Source organism: Sturnira hondurensis, unplaced genomic scaffold, assembly GCF_014824575.4.
Source record: "Sturnira hondurensis isolate 20B ecotype Veracruz unplaced genomic scaffold, ASM1482457v3 Scaffold0001872, whole genome shotgun sequence".
Classification (NCBI taxonomy): Eukaryota; Metazoa; Chordata; class Mammalia; order Chiroptera; family Phyllostomidae; genus Sturnira; species Sturnira hondurensis.
In genome coordinates this window covers 30,192,163-30,212,322 of record NW_028074503.1, presented here as the reverse complement: position 1 = coordinate 30,212,322, position 20,160 = coordinate 30,192,163, and the positions used below count along the sequence as shown (strand labels likewise).

Sequence of the window (20,160 nt, the reverse complement as noted above, 5' to 3'; positions counted from 1 at the left end):
GCTGAGTGTAAACAGACATTGGGCTGGACGTGGCTCATAGCAAATGGTTCGTCCACCCCGCGGTGCACATAGCTCCCCCTGCAGGCAGTGGTGGGTGAGGGAGAAGAGCGATGTGGGCAGGCTGGAGTCTCGAGGCTCCGGAGAAGAAGTAGCTGGGAAGCAGGAGGTAAACCAAGAGGAGGTGAGTTTCTGGAAGCCTTGAGAGCAACAGAGAAGTGCCACTGAGGGCAAGTAAGATGAGGGTGAGAGCAACAGAGCAAAAGAAGTGAGAGCAACAGAGTCAAGTGCCACTGAGGGCAAGTAAGATGAGGGTGAGTAAGAGGCCACCGATCAGACTCAGAGACTGGTGGTGGTGCCACTGACCAAGGCCTCTTTAGTGGGAAAGCCTCTCCCAGTGGGTTTGAGAGAGAGTGGGAGGGAGGGACTGGAGACAGCGTGTGTACAACTGAAACGAGTTTTCTTGTGAGCTCAGGGCCCAGGTGCTCCATGGAGATACTGGAGCGTGTTGCTATGCTGTTGAGAATGATGTCGCAGAGGGAATTTGCTGGAGCAACGTCTCTGAGAATGAGAGGGGGTTGGGGTCTGGGCACCAGTGGGAGAGATGGTTCAGGCGGGAGCGAAGAGGGTTCCTGCCTAGGAGGCGGGGAAAGGCAGAGGATGTAAGTGCAGACCTCAGGAGATGGGAATCGGTGGGGTGGCAGCTTTGGTTCTTCTGTTCTTACTGAGTTCTCACAACGGAACAGGAAGCAAAGCCATCAGCTGAGAGTGAGATTGGGGGAGGAGGTGGGGGCGGTTAGAGGCAGGAGCAGCAGGCAGGAAAGAATCCTCCAGGACAGGGCGACCGTGGGCGGATTAGTGCCGGAGGACGCATTTAAGGTCTGGGCATGCTCAGCTTCCAGCTGCCATCACGGCTGCACAGCCTCCTCTCTGGTCTCCCTGCTCCTGCCCGTGTCCTTGCACAGCTTCTCCACACACAGTGGCAGAGGGGTCCCAGAAACACAGGGGTTCGATCGGGCCACTCCTCTGCCCAACATCCTCCAGTGGCTTCTCGTCCAGTTCAGTACAAGCAGTTTTTCAAATGGCCAACCAGACCCCCGGGGTCTGGCTTCCCATTCCCTCTGTCCCCACTCATCCACCGCACTCGCTCCTGGCTCACTGCCCTTCAGCCACTTGGGCCCCTCACTGTGTTTGAACACCCCGAGCCTCTTCATGTGTGGTTCCTCCTACCTGAGACGCCCCTCCCATAGATGTGCCCCTCCACCCCCACTTCCTGCAGGTCTCCCCTCAAATGTCCTTTATTCGCAAGGCCTTCTCTGTCCTCCCTGAGTGAAATAGTGGCTCCTCCCCCACCCCCGGGCCTCCCAGCTTCCCTCCATGGCTTTTTCTCACTGCACGTAGCGATATACATTGACTTGTTTACTGCCTGTCTCCTTCATATAAATGTAGGATCCAGAAGAGCAGTGCCTGTTTCCTTTGTCGCTATTTTCCAGGGTAGAGTCTGGAAGAGTGTGTGACATCTGGAAGCCACTGAATGAATGTTTGTTGGTTTGTGGACTGAATGGAAGGAAGAAAGGGCGGAAGGAAGGCTGGAAGGCTGGGCGTAGGATGGATGGATGGACGAATTGCAGTCACACAATCAAGGGGTCATTGAGATGTGACTATAGAGAGACATCCATTTCCACATGAGCAATTCCGGAGGAGTTTCTGACCAACTCTAGGGACAAATAAAAACCAGAAACACATCCTTTTAGTCATTGAGTAATCATTGGGGGGATTTTTAGTCTATATCGAATGGAACCTGGGGGTTTATTCTGCAGCTCCCTGCTACTCCACGTGAGGGTAGAACCCCCACCCCCCCAAACCTTTATTCCCTTTGGAGACCGTGACAGGTGCCCATGTTCTCTTCCCTTCCAGGATCATTCCTATTTTTCTCATCCATCGGCCTGAGAACAACATCCCGTATGCCACGGTGGAAGAGGAGCTGTTGGGAGAGTTCGTGAAGTATTCCATCAGGGACGGGAAGGAAATCAACTTCTTGAGAAGAGACTCAGAGGCTGGTCAGAAGTGCTGCACCTTCCAGCACTGGGTGTACCAGAAAACGGGGGGCTGCCTCCTGGTCACCGACATGCAGGGTGAGGAGAGCAGCCCCCCTGAGGTGGCTGCATGGGTGGGGGTGGAAGGGTGGGAGGGAGGTGTGCTGGCTGCCGCTACGCACCTTCACCAGCAGAGGGTGCCACTAATGTCTCATCAGAAACCAGGTGCGGCAAAGGAGCTGGAAATGACCGGCTAAATGGAGTCATGAAGTACATGTTAATAATTCATGCCAATCACGACAGGCAACCAAAGATTGACTTCCTTGTGGTACCCTCAACTGGCGCAGGGTCGGAAGTACAGATGAGAATCCGGATGTGCCAAAAGTTAAATTAAGATGTGATCATTCATTCTTAGTAGGTGAAAGGGTCTCTCACAGTTACTTCAGATTTCGGGCCCCCTTGGTGAATTTGCAGCATGTACTTAGTTTATATACACATTTTTATGAGAACAGTGACTACATTTGTTGTCTGTAGTGGGGGTGGTATAACTGGGTTCCCCACAGAAGCAGTCTGAGACAAGTCACAGTCTGGGGGTCCCCAGGACCCTTGTCAGGTTCACTCATTTGCTGGAAGGACTCACGGAACTCAGAAAAGCTGTTGTACTCGTGGTCATGCTTTATCGCAGCCAGGGGACACAGACTCACATTGGTGAAGAGCAGAGGTGTGTAGGGCAGAGTCCGGGAGAGACCAGGCAGGAGGTCTCAGGTGTCCCCTCCAGGCGGTGCTGTGGGGACGAGGCTTACTTTTCCACCCATGACGTGTAGCAACACGCACAGACAGCTGCCAGGCAGGGAAGCTCACACGAGCCTTGGTGTTCAGAGTTTTTAGTGGGGTCCATCACGTAGGCACGACTGGCTGCCCGTGAAATTGACCTCAGTCTCTAGCCTCTCCAGAGGTCAAGCCGACACCACCTGGCCCAAGGTCCCTGGCAGACAAAGCTACTCTTATCAGGCAGGACATTCCAAGGGTTTAGAAATGAGCCCTAGGAGCTGGATGAGGATTAAAACCTTATTTGGTCCAGATTCTTCCTTTACTGTGCACACACGTTCAAGGACAAATATTTGGGGGGCAGGGGATCCCAGTGAACACTGGGAGGAGCGTGGGGCAGTGTGGCACGGGGAGGGAAGGCAGCTGGCAGGGCACCTTCCAGTGCAGCCAGCTGCCACTGAGGGCGTCTGAAGCTCACGCCTCCTGGGGGAAGTCTGGGGGCCTCTGCAGCACCCACATCTCAAATCACCGCACCCAGGGGTGAACCCCCCCTCAATCCTTAGTTACCAGCGGAAGACTCCACCTGTACGGGCGCAAGCCAAGCTGAGCAGAGCGGCCTCCTGTGAGCCGAGAAAGTTCTCAAAGAAATGCTGGTGGTGGCAGCCGGAGGTGGGGCGAGTGTGCACAGAAATGATTCGTGCGAGGACGGTGGGTGGGGCACCAGGGACTCTGCCACAGGACTTCCTATCCCCTTTCCTTTCCAAACAGTCCAGAAAAATCTGAACCGCAGCTAAAATCCGAACTGCTAAATGTCAGGCACTGCCCCAGACAGGGATGCTCAGATCTAGCAATGGCCAGGCGGGGAAAAGCCGGGCGCCTCTGGGCTCCAGCAGCGGCCCCTGCACTTGCTGGCGGTCAGCCTCAGGCAGATTACAGACTCCTCTGGGCACCTCAGCACAACGCGGGGGTTGTGGTGAAGACTGGAGGAGGCAGCGACACATTTGGTGAGACAGATGTTCCCTGTTTTGAAAAATGTTTATTTTGAAATAGACACCGGAAGTTGCAAAAATGTACAGATGTCCCCGTACACCCTTCCTCTAGCTTTGCCCAGTGCCAACATCTCACAGAACCACCGTGCATATCAAAATGTGGGGGTTGCCCTGGCTGCTGTGGCTCCGTGGGCTGTGCCTCAGCCTGGGAACCAAAATGTTTTGGTTCGATCCTTGGTCAGGGCACATGCCTTGGTTGTGGGCCAGGTCCCCGTTTGGGGGCATGCGAGAGACTATGGATGGATGTTTCTCTCACATGTCCATGTTTCTCTCCTCTTTCTCCCTCCCTTCTTCTTCTCTAAAAATAAATAAACAAAATCTTAAAAAACCAAGACAAAGCCCAGAGACTCACATTGACACTATCTGATTAACCAGACCCGCCTTGGATTTCACAAGTTTTGATATGCACGCATTTTCTCCTATTATTTTTGTTTAATCTTCAAAATAACCCTGCCAGGAGGATGTTAGGACCCCCATTTTACAGATGACAAAGTAGAGGCCTAGAGGCAGTGATTTAACTGCCTGCGGTCACTCAGCGGACAAACAGAGGTTCGAAGGCTCGAGCTCACGATTTGACTCCAAACCCCAAGCTCTTTGCACGAAATCACAAATTCACAAATTGGCAAGAGATTTCCAAGTGTCTCCTGAAGTCGAAGGCTCCCATGGGGGACCCCCCTAAAGCCAGCTGGGAAGTACGACACTGCAGCCTTACAGATCGGGCTGCCCTGCAAGCGGCAGGCAGCCGCCCCACGGGCTTTAAGGGACGTTGCAGCCAGGCTCTCACTAAGGCGGTTTCAGCGGACTCCTATCTATTCTAAGTAGACTCTGCTGTGCAGTCAGACGCTCCCCACCTTTTCTCCTTCAGAGTTCATTCTGCAGTAAATAGAGTTCTCCTACCGAAAAGCAACACCCTGGAGCTTCACACACAGCTAGTTTTATGTCCAGGCACCAGTAAACAACCCGGGTGGAATATTACCTCTCTCCGTAAATGAGGTGTGTGGTTTAATGGGGTGTTTTGTGGTGGTGTTTATTTACCCTCTGCAGCTGCTGCAGGGAGACGTCTTTTCAGTACCATCGTCACTGGGGCACCGGATAGCACAACCGCTCTCTCAACAGCATCCGTATTTTATAAACGGACTGAGAGACTGGAATGAGCATTAAAGAAACACACAAACCCAAACTCAACCATTCCCTTCTCAGACTATTAAAAGTTACTCCCTCCCTGGTTGCATGTGCTTGTTCGTAGGATTGTGGCGGGTCCTGCAGGTTGGAGGGGTGCAAGCCGGGCCCTACGATCTGCACACTGGGACACCCCTAGGGTTCCTAAGAAGCTGTCCCCCAAGAGACCCAAGAACCCACATTCTGGAGGATGAACTCGTATTGCTGCCTACTTCTTTCTTTCCTGCAGAGCCAACCCGTAGGGAACTATTATCCCCGACACAGTTTAATAGTCACACACTAGAATTTAAATTATTGTCCTGTAGAGAACTTTAATAACCTTGGTTGAATTGCTGGCAAATGATTAAACCAAGAGAGAGACATTTCCTTTTAAGAATCATATTCTATTTTTCTAAACTGTAAGTGACAGCTGGGAACTGTGAGAAGCAAGAAAAAGCAATTCTCAAGTTCAAGGACTTTTGCCAAATGACTTTTAACATTGGGCTTCTGTGCAGCTTAGAGCTGTGATTTTTCTGCTATAGCTTTCCACAAAATGAGATGTCCAAAGAGGGCTTTTGCAATTTGGTGTTTGTTTTTTTTTTTAAAGCACAGTCCTGTGATAAAAGCTATGTGACGCATTTCTACAAATGTTCTAGGTATTGGTGGGTTTAAGAGAATGAGAGGGATTCTTGGCCACTGTGAAACAGGCTTTTAAAACGCTCACCTGGTCACCCCAAGGGCGGTGCCTGACTAGTTCAGCTCATAGGTGCACAGCAGGAGGGCAGGGCTGCCGAGCCGGCCCACCAGCAGCCTGGCCGGTATTTCTGCCATGGTCCAGGCTCTGAATCAGAGCCTTAACTTTCTAGGACTCCTTTCCTGAGCCTCAGAAAACAGTGCTCTTCGAGTTTGCCATCAGGTCAAACCTCAGGGTTGGCTTTGGAGGGATGGTGGTTCCTCTGTCCCCAGCCCAGACTGGTTTCGGGGCTGCCAGGCCCCTCAGTGAGCCGGTCACCTGCTGGCCGAGGTGGGAAGGTGCAGCCATTCCTGCCTGGCTCAGATAGAACAAGTGTCAGGGCAAGAAAGGAGGCAGGACTCAGGCCTGGTATCTGGTTAGTCCGGAGAGACTGGTGGGGTTGAGCCATGGGTCCCGTGCCTTGCCATCAAAGGCCCGTCTGGAGGTTGCTATGGTGAGACTGAAGCAGAGGTCCAGCAGCTTGGAACAGGTGCCATAGCCGCCACTCTAGAGAGGCAGGCCTCCCCGGAACTGCTGGGTCTGCCCTGCCCTGGTCCGGTCCGTGAGGTGGACGCAGGTCTGAAAGGCGCCTCTGCTGGTGCAGTTGGGGAGAGTGTATTGACGCAGGGAGGGGCTGCCACAGCCCCCAGCCCCACCCCATCCTCCCCGGGCGGCCCGTCTGACACGGCTTCCCTCTCCACTCTCCCTTCCTGTAGGTGTGGGAATGAAGCTGACCGACGTGGGCATAGCAACGCTGGCTAAAGGGTGAGTGGAAAAAAAATCAACTGCATCTTATCCCTCACCTCTGGGCTCCCAAACACCTTCCGGGCGGATGCTGTTCTACCAATGTGGGCAAAGCAGATTTCCTGCCCTGACGGTGGGTGACAAATGTTCTTGGGGCGAATTCAGTTCACTTCTCTCACCTACATAGAACATTTGTGGACTTTGTCCTCCCAGGGAAACACATCTGGGTCCCAGCTCTGAAACAACTAGAACTCTGCAAAGGCATTTCGAGATTAATTACTCACAGGAACGCCACGGGGGGAAATGCCAGCGTGGCTGGGATTTCTTTTAACTACGAATGTTCCATTTTTCAACATTTAACATCTTCACTATTAGAAGCATCAATAAAAAAATCTATATATTTAAATAAAATATATATGTCAGTTGAATGCAGTAAATTCAGTTTGCATATTTTTATGTATTTACCCCCAGTTTTTTTCCCCCAAGTCCTTTAGGCAGCTCCCAGACTTCCATGGTAGTTACTGGAGCAAATGGCTCTGGTAGGGCTGTGCTTAGTTACCCGGCAGCTTGTCGCTGGTGGTTCTGTTTCCCTGTGCTTGCACGGAGCGTGCCCAGACTGATCGGCGTGGTTGCAGTTTTCTGACACGTCTCTAGCACACCGTGCCTGCTCGCTGCCTTGCGTGACTGCGGCCCAGAAGGCAGGCTCCTGTGGTTCCTGGTGAAGACAGAGCCCTGGGTTGGAGCCACCGTTGCCTTGCCCACAGCTGCTGTTGCCAGGCACTAGGACCGCTTGTCAGGAGGAGGAAGCTGAGGGCGAATGACGTGCAGAAGGGATGGCTTCTGTTCGAAAATGTGGTGCTGTTATTGTTGAGGTTGCATGAGGCCAACAGATCAGGAGCCGCTCACTGTGGAAAAGACAGTTATGACTCACAGTTCCCAAGAGGAGGGGACAGGCCAAGCATCAGCAGGGTAGGTGGGCTGGCCTCCGTCAGGGGGCAGGAGTCAGGGGAAATGTGGGCAAGGCCCCTACTGTGGTTTCTGCAGGAAGAGATGGGTGTGAGGGCTTACAACTATGTAGTGTGAACGTTTTCAGTGGGCTCTGGTGTGTAGGGGCTGTCCCTAGTTGTCTGATATCTGCCCTGAGGAGACAGTGGCTCTGATTTTGAAACCCCAGCAGACAGGGAGGGGGTGAGGGCTCTGGATTGGTTTGTTTGCATATGAAAGGCATTCTAGGAGGCCAATCAATTACTCTCTGTAGGAATTGGCCAGCCCTGGGGAGGGGCAGCCTCTCCAGGTCCAGCGAGGCCCCAGATGCCAACCCATCAGAAATACAGAAAATAAAATCCTGTGGCTAATACAGCTTTCGCTCCTGAGTGGTAGCGACTTATCTGTGTGAGCTTTCTGGTTATTGCAGCTCATTGGCCTCAGCAGGGCTTTAATGAGTAAACTCGTTTCCGACCTTAATGAAGGACAGAGTAAAGGATAGAAATTTGGGGAAGGCCAACGCTTTTCTTTCTAATCCTCACCTGAGGGTATGTTTACTGATTTTAAAGACAGAGCATTGCGGGGGTGGAGAGAGAGACATCGATCGGCTGCCTCCCACATGTGCCCCACTGGGGACCAGTCTGTGACCCTGCAGTGCACAGGGTAATGCTCCGACCGAGCCACCCAGCCAGGGCCGCTCTTTCTGTTGACCCTCAGGTCAATGAGCCTGAGTCGGCTGATTTGGTTTTAGAACTGAGACACAGCGTGGATATTTTTCTTCTGAAAAATTGCTCCGAATAATAAAATTTTGTGCTGGAACTCTCTCCATCCCTCGTGCTGACCAGTGTCCTGAAAGTCAGGGAATTCGGTCATGGCCTCAGGCTCAGGAGACGGCACACAGGGTGGGGAGGGGGTGTGTTGCAGCCGGGAAAAGAGGGTTTGTAGAGAGAGACTTGGGATGAAACTGAGGTCCTGCCACTGACTCCGAGGCCCCTGCTTCGTGCGGCACAGGAAGTGGTCCGGCCAGGGTGATGGAGCGCGACTGGGCATCCTGGGCGTCCAGGACAGCACTGTTGCCGGCATGTGGCCCTCGCAGCCCCTCCAGTTAGTTAGTCCTTTGTCCTGGACAGGTTCTCCTGTTTAGAAAAATTACACAGTGCCTTCATCTCTGAAGAGATGTCTCTGGACCCCAGAAGAATTTCCCGAGTAAAGCTTTCCTGGACAGACGCCATGTTCTGTGCAGGATGTTGTGAACCCAGGTGTCATCCAGACCCAGCTCGAGTGCTGGGATCTTGTCCGACCGGGGACTCAGCGGTGACTAAGTTCTTGCGGCCACTGATGGACAGAATGGGGCCCCCGGGAGCTGTCTCGAGGGTCCCCCCAGCTAATGTACATCCAGCCCCTGCAGCTCAGTATGTACTTGATAAGTAAGTTTCCGTTCCCTGCCATGCCTCTGCCTCACCAGAACAGTCAGATTTCAGACCATCATTTAGAACAACTTTCTACTGAAACAGAACAGAGACTCGCTCAAGAAGTTTCGAAGACGAAGACAAGCTTAAGGCCGTGATTATTTAAGACACCTTTGGAAAGCATCCTCACAGCTTTTGGGAACCCGGGTCACATTTTCCTCCTAATTTAAAAAGAAATCCAGTGCCTTGGTTTTGTTCTCAGCTTTCACGTGACGTGTCTGGCCTGGGACGGCTGCCCAAGACCCATTAGGGTGACTGTTGGCAGGAGCCCGGAGCAAAATGTTGTCTGAAAGTGTCACTTAGCACCTCTTTGCTCCCCTGCAGTGTCAGGGAGCAGGAGGAGGGAGAGAAAGGCCCTCTGCAGGGCCTGAGGGCTGTGAGATGGCTATCAGATCACCCTGTTTACGGGTTCCTTTTAGACTTTTCTCTTTCCTTTAAGCTTTTCCTTTTAAGTCACAATTCCGCCCCCCCCAGTGTGTCTTAGCCTAGATAAAAATACTGATAAAAGGGGAACCTCTAATTGGACTGCAAGGGGTGGTTGGCAGATCCCTTCGGAGGCCCCTGGGAACCCCTGTGCTCAGGAGTGAAAACCAGCAACCGTGTCCAACCTTCTTACTTCCCAAGTGAGGAGCAGGCGGTGCAGGAGGGGGAAGCCGGCTCACAGGCAGACGCTGCCTGAAGCGAGGCGCCCCAGGAAGAGGGCAGCTCCTCAATGTTTGGAGGCCAGATTCGACTGCAGAAACCCTCCAGTGGGAGCCAGCGCTGCAGAGTGGAGCTCAGACAATGAGGAGAGGGTTGGGAAAGGCTCCTATTCAGAGGCAGCTTGCAGATAGGCCCAGAGAAGTCCGGGGGGGAAGCAATGGCGAGTGGGGAAGACAAGGTTGAGGAGCACTGCAGAGGGCTTCCCGAGAGCAGGAGAGAAGGTGGGTGACGAAGCATCGAAGCATCGAGGACGCTCATGCTCTTTATTCCCAGCAAACACCCTCCCTGTGCTCCACGCACCCACGTTGGAAGGGGCACCATCCTCGGAAGCTGTGCTCCGTGTGGGCAGTGGTACCTGCGGTCTTTTAACCGCAATGGGAAGACCTCGAGGCTTGGGTGGGAGAAGCAGTGAGGAGGCAAATCGGACTTTCCTTGATAGTAACTAATAATAGCAACAAAAATAAACCATGTTCTGAATTGGTTGAAACAGGAAGGAAACATCCTCCCAGATTCGGGGCCCACCCCTTCTTGTCCAGCGGTGGCAGGATCTTCTGTAGGCAAAGGGGCATTGGGTCATTTAAAGGAAATATTCCGTGTGTCTCAATCTGGGCCTCGGCTGCAGACACCCCCACAAATGCCACCCGACTTGTGCTCTTGTTTAGTGAAGTCAGAGGGCGTGGCACTGTTTTGAGGGCGAGAAGTTTCTTATAATCTCTTAAGATAAAATAGGAAACTGTCATGATTTATTCGTTTTAATGCAGCTTCACCCGGGAGTATGATCTTAAGAATGTGTCCTCTTTCTCCTGGGAGACAATCCCCTGGGCCTCAGTACCCACTCTTTCCGCAGGGTTGAGTACGAAAACGGCAAGTTGCAAAGTTTGGCAAATAGGATTGTTTCAACAGGTAACGATCCGTTTTCTAGGCAGACCCAACAAGACACTACCTGTGGAACATATTTCTGATTTGAAATTGCACAGCGATATAGAGCTCTCTGAAGGGGAGAAGGAAAAATGCCCAATTCTGTAACTGGGGGTTTGAAAATTTAACCTAACGAAACCCCAAACGGGTGCAAACCGGTGCCTGCAGACCAGCAAATCCCAGCGGGTCGGCAACCCCACACCCCTCCCCAGCCAGGAGCTGAGTTTCTGGGGAGATGGTGAGATTGCAATGTAACCACCAGAGGGCATCAGAGCCAATAGTTTTGCCCTCTATTGTCTGCTCTGCCCACCCCCAAGCCTGTTTTATGTTGCAGATTGAAGCAAAAGAGATGTACCCTGAGCAGGTTTCTTCGTAAGCACTGGACCAGGATAGGGTGGGTGTGAATTGCCCGAAGGACGCCGTTCAGTGTGGCCACCGGCCAGCATCATGCCTTCCTGCCTTCGGAAGAAGTGCGGAGCTGTAAGGCGCATGGAAACCAAATTCAGGAGAGGCCGGGACAGAATCGAGAATGGCCCTTTCCCCACAGAGGGGCCCACGTGAGGTGATAAGGGCCCAAGTAGCAAGGCAGACTCGTGGTGAGGACAACGGCCTGGAGAAGGCAGGCCCTGCCGGCATCAACGGGGCCAGTTCTAGTCCTGCAAGCCCCGGGAAAGCAGAAAGATTCAAATAAACTCCTGCGTTCGGTCAAGCCCTAGTTTCATCTCCCATGCACGCACACACCAGACGGGGGTTTTACTTCAGTCCCGTGCCCCTCTAGCCATTCCCCACACATTAACATTTTCTTTTGAAAGGGTACGGAGTGAAAACTTGGGTGACACCCAGCATCTGGCTTTTTCTATAGAGAAGGTAGGAACTCTCTGTAGGGTTTTCTTATCTCACCTCGTTTTCTTTAAGCGGGGCCTTTATGAAGGCGGACACAACCTTCGATTTTTTCAATACCAGAGCTGGGAGTTTCTGCAGCCTTGCTCTGCACCCAGCCCACCGCCACCCCCCCACCCCCCCATCTCTCCAGGTGTGTTTGGAAACTAGGAATTGCCCAGGGAGCTGCGATCAGCTGAGAAAGGAGGGGCCCTGCGGTCAGCGGGCAGTTTTTGTATCAGTTTGAAAGGCTCATCTGTTGTCAAGATGAGAAGGAAGAAAAAGGAATGGTTTTAAAGCAAGAAACCCGCTTAGCACAGGTTCAACAGGTAGTGACTCCAGGCTTACCTGGGGGACACTGTGGGTTCGGGTCCGGACCACCATGATACAGACAGTCACCATCTTTTTGCGGGTGGAAGGTCTCGCCCCCAGTCTGTAAAAGACACAACACTTGTGAAACACAGTAAAGCGAGGTGTGCCTTTATTGAAGGAACCTGTGTCGAGTGAGGGCGGGGATTGTGGAAAATAGCCTCCAAGCTCCCCCCTCCCCCTCCCACTGTGGGAGGTTACAGCGCGATTTTATGATGTTGTCTGACACAAATTTCAAGAAGAAAAGACATCGCTATGTTCCAGTTTCAATGCAAAGAAGTTTCCCAGTCTGCGAGGGATGGCTGAGGTCGTTCGCATGTAGTCCGCCTCGTGGCTACTGCACGTGGGCCTGTTGGCAATGCATACCTCCCCCCCCCCCACTCCGGACCTGCAGGTGCAAACCAGCATTCTAACAAGATCCCTGAGTAATTTGCATGCCCCTCCCACCCAACAGAAAAGAATGTTAAAAGATTCCATCGGGGCATGCTCAGTAGATGTATTGCTCTACTCCTGGAGACAGTGGTGAAGATGGGCAGATTAACAGAAAAGTGATGGGCTAGGAAAGTGGGCTGGGTTGAGGTGAAGGACAAAAAGGTCCAGTTAGTAAAATCCCACAGAGATTGGATTTGCTAAAAATGGAAATGTGTGGAGAAGTTCTCAAGTGCAAGGTTCTTTGTCCCATTGTCTTGGTTCTGAGGGCTGCCATAACAAGTTACCACAAGCTGTGGGTTTAAAACAACAGGAGTTTATCATCTGACGGTTCTGGAAGTCAGAAGTCCAACGTCAAGGTGTCGGCAAGGTGTGAGCAGGCCGCCTCCTGCTGGGGGTTGTGAGGGAGAAATGTGTTCCATGCTTCTCTCCCGGGCATTGCTGCCGGCCCTGGCATCCTTGGCTGGTGCACACATTGCTCTAATTCCTTATTCCGCCATCCTGTGGCATTCTCCCCATGACTTCGTGGCTGTTCTCTTCTTACATGGCCAGCAGCAATATTAGATTAAGGATCCACTCTCCTCCAGTGTGACTTTATCTTAATTACATCTGCAATGACGCTATTTCCAAATAAGGCCACATTCCGAGGTTCTGGGGAGGACATGTCTTTTGGAGGGGACACTGTTCAACCTGTTACATCCACACAACAGGAACAAGATGGCAAGTGTCCACAGTGGGAGTCCTGCTGGAGTATTGTCATGATACTACGCATTTGTGGTCTCCTCCCATCCTGCAGGTGACAGATGGTTCATGTGGCAGGCAAGTGGCCACAAACAAGCCAGGGAACTGGTACATCCCACTGCTCGGTGTCACACTAGAGCTTGGTGCAAGTCATCTCTGGGCTACTTGATGGAGAAACGCAAAGGGTGATGCCCTATTTCCTCCCCAGGCAGCGACAAGGGCTGCGAGTCTGAGGGGAGGGAGATCAAAGCAAAAGCCAGGCTGAGACAGGGACCAAGCTGAGAAAGGAGAAAGACTTCTAATTCTCTAGATGCTGGATATCAAAACAAAACAAAACAAAAGTCCAATGTTGCATGATGTTTAGAAACGTGGTCTGGAGACCCCCTGGGCCAAGGTGAGGTAGCTCTGAGGATGGGGCTGGCGGATCCATTCATTTGTTACCTTGGCCTTTATTGAAAGCCTTCCCTGGACAGGTCCTTGGGCATGTCTTGGGGGAGACCAGCCAGTGCAGGGGCGATGTGAGGAGCAGATGCAGGGGGGAGGCTGGAGAGCAGAGCCGGTGTGGAGCGGGTCAGGAGGGCTCCCCAGCAACGCACCTGAGCCAGGGCTCGAAGGGCACCGGGACCTGAGAAGGGGCCTCCCAGGATCTGCAGGCCCCTGCTCGGCCTTCGGTGGTAGCATCCGTCTCCGGTCCCCACAGCCTTCCCCTGGCTTTCTGTGAGGACTGCAAAGACAGCAGGACCATGGAAGAAGAGAAGGAGCCCAATTTGTAGTGAAAAGCCTGGGGTCCTGGGGCTACTCAAGAGGGCAGAGCCTGCTGGGCTATGTCCAAACTCAGCCTTTTCCACCCCAGAGGGCAGGAACCGGCGTGTAAGGACTCACTTGTCGCCTGGCATTGCACATGCGGCCACAAGGCAGTGCTGGAGCAGCCATGGGTGAATTTTCTGGGTGGTCATGGTGTGAATTAGTGATTTTTTTCCTCTGCAGAAGCTAGATATTGCCCGAACATCTTAACAGCCTCAAGGCAGCCTGAGACAGATGACCGTGCACTTAGTCAGGGAGGCCGCCGCTGACCCTGATCTTCCAAGTTTGTCCGAGAAGCTCAGGAACAGAGAGGAGACCAGCAAGGCCTCTGGACAGACAGGATGAGACGTCCCTTCAGTCCCAGGTGGCCTCATGTCTGGCCAGGGAAATACAGGCAGGCTGATGGCCCAGGGTCAGCCTTTTCCAACGTGTCCTTCCTACAGGAGAAGGCAGAGATGTAAAGCTGACAGTTGGCAGCACAATTTTATCAACCTGCTAGATTCAACTCTTGTCTTGGGCTGACTTTTCCTTCAACAAGGGGCCTTGGGTTTTAAAAATGCAGCCATTTTTTAAAAATAAGAAAATGGCCCTGGCTGGTGTAGCTCAGTGGATTGAGCGCGGGCCTGTGGAGCAAAGGGTCGCTGGCTCGATTCCCAGTCAGGGCACATTGTTCCTGAACCGGGTTGCAGGCCAGGTCCCCAGCGGGGGACACAGGAGAGGCAACCACACGTTGATGTTTCTCTCCCGCTTTCTTCTTCCCTTCCCCTCTCTCTAAAAATAAAAATAAATAATAAAATAAGAAAATGGACTGTGGACTCCCAAGGGTAGAGCTCTTTAAAATTTTTTTAAAATTTATTTTTAGAGAGTGGAAGGGAGAGAGAGACATCTATATGCAGTTATCTGAAGTGCGCCCCCTTAATGGGGACCTGGCCTGCAACCCAGGCATATACCCTGACTTGGAATTGAACTAGTGATCTTTTGGTTTGCAGGCTGACAGTGACTCTATTGAGCCACACCAACCGGGACCTCATTTCTTCCTCTCAACCACCCTCCAGCCAGGTTCTTGATGGATCTTGTTCGTCTGGGTGGATGAGAGGCTTGGGGACTTGTCCATTCAAGGTGGACACTCATCCACCATGATTGGGGTGTGAAGACACAGTCGTTTGCAGTTTATTAAGTGTCCCAGCCAAAAGGGACAGCCCCTTAGCCTACTCCCAGGCAGGAGGCCCACGTGGTCCCTCCTAGAGCCTGCCGAAGTCAAAGGCCCAGAGTTCTCTGCTCCCTGGGACAAGGTAGGGTCCCCTTGATCACAGGAGAGACCTCTGCTGCAGGAGGCAGGCTTGGGGGGCTGCATCCCAATCTTTTCTCTCCCACCAACTTGCTTGGTTTTCTTAGGCTGGTCCCACGGCCTCACACACTGAATTCATTCAATGGTAAACTGAAGGGTCTAAACGAAATAATTTGGTCCAGTGCCAAAGCGCTAGAATTTCCGCTTTAGAACCTCAGGGTGAAAGGGTAGCTTTCAGGTCACCGAGAGACTGTCTAATGTTTATCCCGATGGTCCAGCACTAGTCACTGTGCCTGAAAGGAAGAGGAAAATCGTCTCCACCTGTCAGCACCCAGCACCTGCGCACTCACAGGTCATGACCAAGGGCTCTTCGCCTTTACCCAATCCCACGGGGGCGGCTTTCTCTGTCAGTACTGGTGCCAACCACTGGGCCGTTCGTGCCAGCAGTGGGAATACATACATTTCCACACACCGGCAGTTTCCCCTTTCAAAGGTTCTTTGAAAACTGGTGAAGGGTCCCGTTTTCAGGAATTCTGTTTCCTCCTGCAGGTACAAAGGGTTCAAAGGCAACTGTTCCATGACCTTCATCGACCAGTTCAAAGTGCTGCACCAGTGTAACAAGTATTGTAAAATGCTGGGGCTGAAATCGCTTCAGAACAACACCCAGAAACAGAAGAAGCCAGGCGTCACGAAAAGCAAAAGTCAGCCAAACTCCACGACAGTGAGGAAGGAGGCATCGGGGATCCCGGCGGAGAAGGAGACCTAACATCCTCCCGCAGGGACTGCGAGGCTCTACCGTCGTGTGGGTGGGCGTCTGACAACACCCGGAGAGGGCTCGGAGCCTGCGGAGAGGGCGGTGACCATCCCCACTGCTTCTGAGGCCGTCACCTGCTGTCTCTGTGGCAGTGCCCTGGAGCAGGGTTTGCGACCGGACTTAGGGAGGGACTGCATCCATGGCTGGTCTCAAGGACCGTCTGTCTTGACACACACCTGTAGCATGTTTACCGACCTCGCCTTATGTGTCAATTTGTGTATTTGGCCCGTGGTTCTGTTGTCCAGGACGTGGTGCTGAGCAGGGTCTGTGCGCAGCCCAGACCCTCCCCACTGCCATTCCTCCCCTTGAGACTTCTAGACACTTCCAGCTGCTGTAGAAACAGGAGCTATGAATTCCTTTATCAGGTCGATTTGCCACACTAGTGTCAAATATGCTATTGTGGCTGATGGTGGCTTTTTGAGACATGAGGCCATTTCCCATCATTAGTCACATGCCCAGTTATAATGTTCTGTTTCATTAAATTCGTATTTAAACAAAAAGTGTGAGGTGCATGGATGAGCAGATGCTGGTTCTATAGAATTGGTACTCGATACCACGTTCCCCCAGGGTTAGTGATTTAGTGATTTGCACATAAGTTTAGTGGAGCACAAAGTATTTGCATCTGTGGTTTGGTTGTTTTTTTTTAGGAATTGAAGTCCCAGGTTTACATTTGGGAGTCGCCGTGCTGCACACTCCCTGGGTTTTGACACACACACGACGGCATGTGTCCTCCATAACAGCACCACACAGAATGGTTCCGCTGCCCCCAAATCATTCCCCAGGCTCCTCCTAGTCATCCCTCCCCCTGAAGTCCTGGCAACCGCCAATCCTTCACTGTCTCCAGAGCTTTGCTTTTTCCAGAAGGTCATAGAGTTGGAATCCCAGAGGATGGAGCCTTTGCAGATTGTTGGCTGTTTCTTAAGATGATTTCAGCTACTCCCTGATTGTATTTCAAAGGATGGTTAGGCCTCCTCTGAGCAGCGATGATCAGTGCTTCTCAAGTTCAAAGTGCCCATAAATCACCTGGATCTTGTGACATTGCTGATTCTGGTCTGGTGTGGCCAAGACCATGGGTAGCAGGGTGTTGAGGTGTCGAGGGGAGTGACCACATCCAGGTCCAGATCCAGGTCTGCTGGAGGCAGCACCCTGCCGCCTCTCCGTTCTGCTCTGTGAATCCCGCCCACGCAGCACTCATGGCAGGTGGCGAAGCCAGCCTCTCGCAAGGGCTGGGCCGGGGCTTCACACAGGGCTCCCAACTTCTGCTGAAAACACTGTTCTTTTTGGGCACTGGGTTTTTTGGCAAAAGAGAGAACATAGGTGGGATGTTTTGTTTTGAAAAGGGGTTGAGGGAGGAAACTCTTCAGCTAGTCACATCTGTTTTCAGAAAATCTGCCATCTTCAGCCTTTCTTTCAAAGCGATTTTCCCGGCTGCAAAGTACAAAGTGCTCATTTTTCTGCAAGGCAATCTGCAGCCTGTTTTCCCCACGAAGTTCCTACAGATGCATGTAGCAGTGGAATTCTAGAACGTTCCACAAGAGCAAAAAAGGCGCAGGGCACATTTCAATTAGAAGTAGCGTAAACAGGGTGGGGCAAATGTAGGTTAATAGTTATGAGTACACAGAGTGTATTCTTGTATAATTATTAATTATTGTATTATTATCCATATAAACAACTGTAAACCTACTTTCTCCCCACCCTGTATATGCACATACATATATATAAAATATACAGTTTGATCATATATATATATATATATATGAATGGTCAGAGTCCTTTCAACAGACCAGGGTATTTTCTTTAATAACAATTTGTAATTATAAAAAGAATAACAACAAAAATGATTTTTTTTAATTCTAGAGGGGGGCAAAAGGAAGTGTCAAAGTCAGCCTGTGCCCTCTTGCCTCTGAGTGGCTTTGAATTCCATCTTGGAGAGACCGTTGAAGGGAAAGGAGCTTCCGCTCCGGCGTGGGGTGCCTCTCTTCGACAGAGCTGTCCCTTCCTCCTTTCATGGATGCTTAGATTTCCCCCTAAGTGCCCTTATTGTTTGTTGGAATCTGATCTCGGCTGTTTAAAAACATTCGGAGCACCAGGGACAGAAGGGGCACCGCCGTGGGATCNTATGTATATACACACACACACACACACACACACACACATATATATATATATATATATATATATATATGAATGGTCAGAGTCCTTTCAACAGACCAGGGTATTTTCTTTAGTAACAATTTTTAATTATAAAAAGAATAACAACAAAAATGATTTTTTTAATTCTAGAGGGGGGCAAAAGGAAGAGTCAAAGTCAGCCTGTGCCCTCTTGCCTCTGAGTGGCTTTGAATTCCATCTTGGAGAGACCGTTGAAGGGAAAGGAGCTTCCGCTCCGGCGTGGGGTGCCTCTCTTCGACAGAGCTGTCCCTTCCTCCTTTCATGGATGCTTAGATTTCCCCCTAAGTGCCCTTATTGTTTGTTGGAATCTGATCTCGGCTGTTTAAAAACATTCGGAGCACCAGGGACAGAAGGGGCACCGCCGTGGGATCTGGCCCAGCCGCAGCTCCCGGGGATGGCCTCTGTGGGGGGTGCGGCCATCTGGCCGGCCGCCCGAATCCCGACCTTCTGTTCTGGGATGCACTGCTGTTTCCCTTTCAGTCGGTTAACAAGTCTGTGGTGAGCCCAGAGGTGCTGCGCTGGGTCTCAGAAACGCCCACATCTACTGTCTATCGATTTTCCCGGTTGGTCGGCTAAGTGTGCAGGGCGTGGAGTCTAGACACACCAGGAGCGCCCCTTCCAGGCTGAGCTGGGACGGCCTGGTGGGTCCTGCTGGGGATTTTGCACCTGGTGCCTGCAGGCTGGTCATACACATAGTGCACTGTTTCCTAAAGGACTCAGAGTGGAGCTCTGGGGGGCAGGGGGGCAGATCACAGAAATAAACGCACACGTGATTACAAACAGCCCATGTTTTCAACAGCAGCTTTATCACTGGTGAGAACGACAGGGACGTGGTGAGCTCCCACCAGTGGGCATCACGTTCTGCTGAGTCTAATTCTGGATGCGTGGATGGCCGGCTCGCGTTAATATTTCAGGCCAGCCTACTGTGCCAGCGCCTCTCCAGCCATGCTTCCAACGCGCCTTGTGACAGCAAAGGGTTGCGAGAGGTTCTCCTGGAAAACAGTGTCCAGAGAAGTAGCGATGATTTCTAATTATAAGGTGCTCTCTTTTCTAAACGGGTGCACACAGTTTTGAGTGGGTGTGTTGGGCGTGTATTTGACTAGCTGCAGACGGGAGGAGCCTGCCACAGTCTGGTTCTGGTGGGTGTCCCTTGGGTGTGTTCCGCTCGGCTGGACCTTGTGTGCAGAAGTGACCAGCCTGGCATTTCTCCCCCACTTAGATTTGCAAGTGCCACATAGGTGTAAATAGTTCAGAAAAAGTCAAAGAGATGTGAAAACCTCATCTGCCTCCTGGTGTGGAGGGGACATACTCCAGCTCTGGTCCAGCAGCTCTGAGCCCCTTGGGGAGCTTCCTTGTTCCAAAATTTACATCAAGGTTGAAAGCCAAGACGGATGCCAGGTTCACCTGTGTGGTTCCCTGAGTACAGGTTTCAACTTTTTTTTAATCCTTACCTGAGGATACTTTTATTGATTTTAGAGAGAGGGGAAGGGAAGGGGAGAGAGGGAGAGAAACATTGATGTGAAACAGAAACATCTATTGGCTGCCTTTTGTACATGCCCTGACTAGGGACCAAACCTGCAACCCAGGCATGTACCCTGACTGGGAATTGAACCTGCGACCCTTCAGGTTACTGATGACGCTCCACCCAATTGAGCCCCACTGGCCAGATCCAGGTTTCACCTTTATGATGTGACAAGCAGATACTTACAAGTTCTAATTTTCCCACTAGATCAAGAACTTTTTAAATTTGGTTTTTCATGAGAGGCCCAAATGGTTCCAGGTAGAGATCATCGCGGGGGCTTCCCCCACTCCCACCCCCAACAAAATCAGGTTCTTGATCAGATATAATCAAGGAAACCAGTCTGTGTGCTTCCATTTCAGGGCCCAGATGCATTAGAAGCAATTCGGATGGGATGTCTCACCTGCATCTCCCTCTCCCTCCGATGACTTCCACTTTTTCTACTGTGTCTGCATGGGGTGATAAGGCTGTGGCTTCTTCCCCGTGATGACTTGCCCACAATCTTTCCTTAGTGTCTGTTTTTTTAAAAATACTTTATTTATTTATTTCTACAGAGAGGGCAAGGGAGGTAGAAAGAGAGGGAGTGA

At 51.7% G+C, this 20,160-nt stretch overlaps 1 protein-coding gene across 1 annotated transcript in view; it reads left to right on the top strand.

Annotated features, from left to right (window-relative positions):
* Window positions 1-16,361, top strand: part of ALPK2 (alpha kinase 2) — a 99,327-nt gene extending 82,966 nt beyond the window's left edge. The window contains exons 11-13 of the mRNA XM_037035028.1: window positions 1,915-2,132; window positions 6,458-6,506; window positions 15,618-16,361. Of these exons, the coding sequence (XP_036890923.1) occupies window positions 1,915-2,132; window positions 6,458-6,506; window positions 15,618-15,834 (484 nt within the window). The 3' untranslated portion in view covers window positions 15,835-16,361. The remainder of the gene's footprint in view (window positions 1-1,914; window positions 2,133-6,457; window positions 6,507-15,617) is intronic.
* The last annotated feature ends 3,799 nt before the right edge of the window (window positions 16,362-20,160 follow it).